The sequence below is a fragment of the Sinohyriopsis cumingii genome, chromosome 7 (genome assembly GCF_028554795.1).
Source record: "Sinohyriopsis cumingii isolate HCF-2022 chromosome 7, ASM2855479v2, whole genome shotgun sequence".
Taxonomy (NCBI): Eukaryota; Metazoa; Mollusca; class Bivalvia; order Unionida; family Unionidae; genus Sinohyriopsis; species Sinohyriopsis cumingii.
The window spans coordinates 19,093,378-19,100,845 of NC_142967.1; the positions used below are offsets into that span (position 1 = coordinate 19,093,378).

Here is a 7,468-nt window from a genome sequence, read left to right on the forward strand (position 1 = left end):
TTTGTATGTCTGTACGCTTTAATCACAATTCAACAGACCATTCTTCTTAATGCTTGATACTTGCAGCTCTAAACAGCGTTCTGTTATGCGCAGAGCAAGAACGTAAACTGTGGTCCGGTACAGATCGGTTTCATTGTACTTTTTTCATTTTTTTTTCATTTTTTTAGGTGTCTAAAGAATCCTGGACACTGGTTTTGAGAGGTGAAATCATTTTAGGCAGTCTTTCCTCCACATCGTTTTCGACAGGCGCTACGCGAAGTAAAGTTATTTTCGTTGCCCCCACAGCCGCCAAAATTAAATGATTTGCATTTTCCTGATTCCTTCTTGAAGTAATATCTCTTTATCTTCCCTTTGCATGGTCCTACTTCTTTCGGTTGTTTGCATACATCTAAAATATTGAAATAATCTGTTAGCATATGGAAAACCCTGTAATAATAATAATAATAATAATAATAATTCCAGCTCATATGTACATGTTCCGGAAAAGACCAAATTCGTATCAGAGATATTCATAAAAAATACACCTCTCGGCAGTTAGCACCGGATTACATATACATGCAAATTCACTCATCGTGTTTGGTAAAAAGCTTGCACGCACAAGAGGTCTCCATCTAAGTCTCAACAATTATGCACAAATATCTATTTTCGAAGTGTTTATTTCTCAGGTGTTTTTATAACATGACTTGCATAAAAAATAGAATTTGCCTGACATACAGAGATTCAAGATAGAGCAAAGAAAAGAAGCTCTCTTAAAGAGTCTTTGAATGTTTCAATAAATTTGGCAATATGCCCATTATTGATGTTTATCACTCCCAATTATATTTAGACCATTTATTGATAAACATCTGTAAAATTTCTTGTATATAAATAAGTTTTGATTCTTCTGGACATTTCGTTTGATGAAAATCTACATATTGTCAACGATATAATGTGTTGGATGATGAAAATCTACATATTGTCAACGATATAATGTTAGATGAAAATCTACATATTGTCAACGATATAATGTGTTAGATGATGAATAATCGTTAATTTTGACAAGACAATTTGAGAGGTTCTGCGCAATAAAATGTTACTCCTATTGAAAAGCGGACTTGTGAATACTACAGTGACCACTCATTAAAATATTTCTTACCTTGCTGATCATTTTCTGGGAGTGTTAAAGAACTAATCACATCTTTAGATTTACCTGAAATATATTTTAGATCTTGAAATATACTTATCTATCTATCTAACTTTACATATATATATATATATATATATATATATATATATATATATATATATATATATATATATATATATATATATATATATATATATATATAGTTTACACGGGGCATCATATGAAACTATTAAACATTTAAGTGACAGATATTCTTTATTTCACTCTCGTTAGTACTTCCTTGTGTGAAGCAAGTGACCTGTGAACGCCATTGTTATTAGAAACATGAAATCACTGTGGACATGCCTTCGTTGTACCCTATCAAAATATGCGAAGAATCATGTAAATTAAAGACATTTCTAGGTCCTCAAATGATGTATTTTATGAGCATGCGTTCATTCTGTATAGGTCATTTATACAACTACTGTAAGGAATTTCACACTTAGGTTTAGACACATAATCGTTTTAAAGGACGAAACTCATTATGCAAGAGGGCAAACACGGATTGTAAAATAGGATGCATACTTTTTCCTTTTTTCTTCTTCCCTGACCGTTGTGCTTCCACAAAGTTGCTGACGAACAGTGCAATTATCAGTACGAAGACGAGAAAATGTCTTTTCCACTGCATTTCCAGCGCCTAAAAATACGCAGATTAAAAAAGCAATTGCACAATGAAAACAGCGATGATTTTTTTTGGTGGTTTTAAATGTACAGCCAAATCCGTGTTAAAGTTCAGCTGTATTGGGAAATCCCCTGTCTTCAATAACCAAAAAATATTAAGTAATGAAAACCCGTTTTAAACAGACAATTTCCTTCGGGGGTAACCTTTCCCACTATCCAGAGTTGTCATCAGACTTAAAGTATCAGGTGGAAGAATGTTTCAAAGTTTATTTTCTATGTTTCTCACGAGTCAGGTTTACAAACTTATTGGTCTTCCATTCGTCTGGTAGAACATGATGACCTACTTATCATCGACAAAGCCGACAGAAATAAATAATATATTGTCATCATCGGAAACGATAGTTTTCAAGAAGAGTAAGTCGTTGCAATCCAATTCGATATCAGACAATAAATAGTATCTGGAAGATTAAATTTTTGCTTCGAATAAACTTACCACATACCAAATGTTCTTGCTATTAATATATTGGAGATATCTGATTTCTTAGAGATGGTGTGTCTGTTCGTGCAGCTAATAATTTGAAAGTAGAAAGTATGCTTGTTTCTAAACGCTACATTTATTAGTTAGTTTCGTCAATTATATTCATCATATAAAGAAACTTTTGCGCCTTCAACGGTACATTGTATGCTAGTCACGCACTTTTTATTTTTTGCGCTACGACAGGCTAGATAAGAGTGCGACTTTAGAGTGAAGCAGCAGCATGACAAACGTTTCAACATATTTCTGTAAAAATGTCTCACTGTTAAGCATCACCGAATCGTAACAAGTACAATAAATTTAAAAGGATGACATCTTGTCGTTAAGCTTAAATTTTATAGGTTTTTTATTTTAGCCTGATAGACAAATTTTCTTTGCAGAGGACTATTAGCAGATATACCTTTGTATAAATTATTAGATCATATTTGGTTTGAAACACACTAGTATATAAATAATTGTAAAATTAATTGCTTCTTTCTTCGTTTTCATGGTTTTTATATAAACAGCTAAAGATATTATAATTGGTCATTGGTCGGGCAACACTAAATTTATTCATGCTATATAAAGCAACATTATATATCATTCACAGAAACTATTTATATCCACAGGCATAGCACGGGATGAATTAATTGCACCATTTGCGTCTTCCAGCACTAATTATATGACTCGTCGTGTGTCAAAAACACGGACAAAAATGATCATATGATAAAATTAGATTTTCAACTCACAAGACAATATGTAAAGGAAACTCTCGGAAACCTAAGTGCATTTGACATCAAAGTAAACTATTCAGAAGGTCAGCATTTTTAAACACGCTCCCCGTTTTCCATCTTAAGCAGTTATTTTATACAGCCTTTACGAAAATTATATTTCTAATTGCCACAGAGCTAACACGCGTACATGTGTCAGAATCATTCCACTGAAAACTGTACCGGAAAGTTCTCGTTGGAGAGACCAATTACGGCATTAAGTCGTTATAAAATTATTTCCTTCTAATTGTGTCATCAGGTATTGTACGCTTTAAGCATGAATATTAAACATCAAGTCCTGGATGACAACAAATGTGTATTCCAAAGACTTTTGATGAAAAAAGTTCTAAACTTTCTGTGTTAAATGTTTGTCTGAAATACAAAACTAAGTATCGAGTTTTAACCTTTTCTGTCCATTGAAATCTAGACTTACTCGTACACATAGGTCAATCGGTTATAAAGGGTTTTCTTTAACCAATACAATGCATGAAATCAATGCAAATGTCGCTAATTATCAATCGAATACTATCTGCAGTATAGTAAACCTTTACATGGTTGCAGAACGCGTTCCAACAAATTAATCTATTTATTTCATAGCCATTATGAGAAACATTTTATCTGCTTTTATTTAAATCAGGCAATTCGTATATAGTTTATTTCAGTTTGCAACTAGTACTCCTAATATATAAGTAGTGAAAACCACCACGGTCTAAATTCACGTATATCATGAGTATATTTAGAGAAAAATCTTACTTAATTATCATTTGTTTCAGTCACTCCAATTCTCTGTACAACCCTCTGACAGTTGATATATTACCCATCAAGTTTTGATGGCAGCATGCCAAGAGGTGCCGCATAATTTACAAGTAATCTGACGGGCGATAAGTGTTTCCACTTTGTGGAATCAGCGTTTTTCAATATCTATATAATAAAGGCAAGATTTAAAATTAGTAGGTTAAACGAATTTAAAAATGATGGAAAATATTAGTATAATCGCAACATCTGGATCCAACATTTGCCTTGGTATGATTGAAATTGTGGAAGACTGGACAGAGGACACTTTATATAAATTCGTTTTGCATAGCCCTTTATAGAACTATACTTTCAATCATGTAGAGTTTTGAAAGCCTTTGACCCTTAGGGCATTTTCAAGATTGTTTCAAGATTATTATCAGCGTCTTTTCAAACATGTCTCAATACAAGTCTAATATTTTGCTTTTTAAACTTGAAAAAGAATGTTTCAAATATATACATTTTCACACATTTGTTATAACTGATAAAAAGTATAGTTCATGTATTTGTTTTGTTTCTGTGAAAATAAATTACAGAATTTGTGGACTTTCTTATTCTGATTTAGCTGTGCGGGACTGGAAGTAATCAGCAGTAGAAGAGGTCATCTTTTAGGTCTACACAGTGATCTGATTTTCATGCTTCCCACAATGTTAGACTTGGATAATTATATAATTGCGTTCATGGGAGAGACATGACATCTGATAATTAGTTCGTTAATATTTAACAACTGGTTTTGCTCGACGCTGCTCTCCCTCAGTTTTAATCGAGTCATTTATGCTTTCAGATCCTCTGGTCGTTTTTTCGTCATAAAACATGAAAATTAATTGTTTATAAATGCGTCTTCGACAGTCATTGTGTTCCTGATATACAGATTGCTTGTTATTTTCCAGAAGGGTTAAACAATTTCTTTACTTTGTCTTCCTAATAAATGATGTCATATTGCTTTTGCGTATTCTCTGTATTGTACTGTTGGAATTAACGATTGGCACTGGAACATGTTCGATTAGATCACTCAGAGAGTAATTGCCAGATAATCGTCGTCTCTACATTTTGCTTGTACTACCAACGCGCCGAAAGCGTTATCAGGTCAATGTAACATAGTAGTGACCAGTACTCATTTAGGGAAATGCAATATATTTCTTGCAATGCGCACACATTTGACCCGTATTTAGAGCTCAACAAAGCAAGATATATTGTCATTATAGCGTAAGTCTTTGAAATGTTTGTGGTAGCTGCAGACAGGAAAGCTGAATGACCCATGCAAATTTTAGAAATGTAAATGCAATAAGATCATAAATAGAATGTATATAAACCTGTTCCACTTTTAATATCTATGAGATTTATATTAGATAAATATGTATCAGTTAAATTTCTGGATGATGCAAATGCACGTTTTAGAAAAATTGGGGTTGAATTGACAATTAAGATTGACACACTAAAGTAATATAATTTTCGTCCGAAATACATGTGTCTTGTATATGTTCCGCAGGCGAGAAACAACAATTAACTTTTCCCAATCCTTTATATCTGCAGCATGTCAGGTTCTGTTCATTGACTAAATGTTGATGATTTTTCATCCAACATCGACACTTCATTCATAAAACGCTGAAATATATCCGTTGAGAGAGAAAGAGATCCAATGTCATCTTCTATTTTTGCAGCAAGTACCATGCTTTAGTAATTGAGTACATTTTATGCCAATAGAAAATAATGAAAAGAATATTTAATGGATGACACTAATTTGCCAGCACAATAACATACTACTTCACTATACAGTAGACATTACATTTTTCAAATGATATGTTGCTTGGTTGTGAACAGGGTGGGTACATTAAACTCCACGGATTAGGCCCTTTCTAAGGATTTACAGTCATCTAATGCGTTCGGCATATGCAGGAAGATCGGTTTCATTAGGTCCAGGTTTTCTCGCGTCGGCTTACGTACATATATATGCGTCCATCCATCCATCCATACATCCATACATACATACATTCATCCGTCCGTACGTGCGTACAGGCATGCACACACACACACACACACACACACACACACATAAATTTGAAAATCTAAGTTGATTAAATTCAGTTGAACACTTGCTCAATGCCGTTTTAAGTTTCTCCCTGTAGTTCCTTACATGCCTGCCAACAACGTTATGTTCTAAATGACTATAATGTTAAAAAAATTCATGTTTAAGAATTTCGGTTCGCACATTATTCCTTACAATAACTAGTCGATATATCCAAGAGCGCATCGCATTAAATGAAATAGCACAAAACTAAAGAAAGAAAGAGATACATTTTCCAAATGTTTACTTACCGTCAACTTAGAAAAGTTGTTACTTTGTCCTTCTGATGACGGTTTCTCTCACTGCATTAAACTATCGTACAATGCCGTAACCTTTAGTGTATACTGGCTCTAAGCTGACTTCGCGTCCTTTAATTGGTCATAATCTTCTAGTCACGTTTTCTGGTTGTCAGCTGCAACTTCATGGATCATTATGACATGGTGCTCTGGTTTAAATTTTAATGTAAAAACTTCAAAAGAGTCACGATTTTTTCACGTCACTAATGTCTCTGAGGAAATACTTAAAATTTTGGGAAAGTTGAAACTAAAGCTAATAAACACGTACTCATGTCAGAAATGTTAGGTTCCTCATACCGTTTGGTCCAGACCGCATGTTTATTATTTGTTTTGTTTGTTTTCTTTCTATCTGTGCGGGGGAGGGTACAATATTTTATATAGTGTATTTGGTATATATCTCTATTTTATGAATTGTGCATAGAGCCTAGAATTTTTGGCCCATCAAGGTCATTTGCTTTAATCATGCCATAATACAGCTAGCCATGCCATAATACAGCGAGCCATGCCATAATACAGCGAGCGATGACATAATACAGCGAGCGATGACATAATACAGCTAGCTATGCCATTATACAGCGAGCCATGACATAATACAGCTAGCCATGCCATAATACAGCGAGCGATGACATAATACAACTAGCCATGACATAATACAGCGAGCGATGACATAATACAGCTAGCCATGACATAATACAGCTATCCATGACATAATACAGCTAGCCATGACATAATACAGCGAACGATGACAATGCAGCTAGCCATGACATAATACAGCGAGCGATGACATAATACAGCTAGCCATGACATCATACAGCTAGCCATGCCATAATACAGCGAGCGATAACATAATACAGCTAGCCGTGATATAATACAGCTAGCCATGACATCATACAGCTAGCCATGCCATAATACAGCGAGCGATGACATAATACAGCTAGCCATGACATCATACAGCTAGCCATGCCATAATACAGCGAGCGATAACATAATACAGCTAGCCGTGATATAATACAGCTGGCCATGACATAATACATCTAGCCATGCCATAATACAGCAAGCGATGAAATAATACAGCTAGCCATGCCATAATACAGCGAGCGATGATATAATACAGCTAGGCATGACATAATACAGCTAGCCATGACATAATACAGCGAGCCATGACATAATACATCGAGCGATGACATAATACAGCTAGCCATGCCATAATACAGCGAGCGATGATATAATACAGCTAGGCATGAC

General features: G+C 34.4%; 1 protein-coding gene across 1 annotated transcript; it reads right to left on the reverse strand.

Annotated features, from left to right (window-relative positions):
• LOC149794817 (kunitz-type serine protease inhibitor 2-like) lies at nt 1–6,317 on the reverse strand. Its single transcript, XM_089964475.1, has 4 exons — nt 6,179–6,317; nt 1,691–1,802; nt 1,136–1,189; nt 1–388 (listed from the first exon to the last, which is right to left on the reverse strand). Exons 2-4 carry the CDS (start codon nt 1,791–1,793, stop codon nt 213–215), a joined length of 333 nt encoding a protein of 110 aa, XP_089820601.1. The 5' UTR covers nt 1,794–1,802; nt 6,179–6,317; the 3' UTR covers nt 1–212.
• Nucleotides 6,318–7,468: the final 1,151 nt, after the last annotated feature.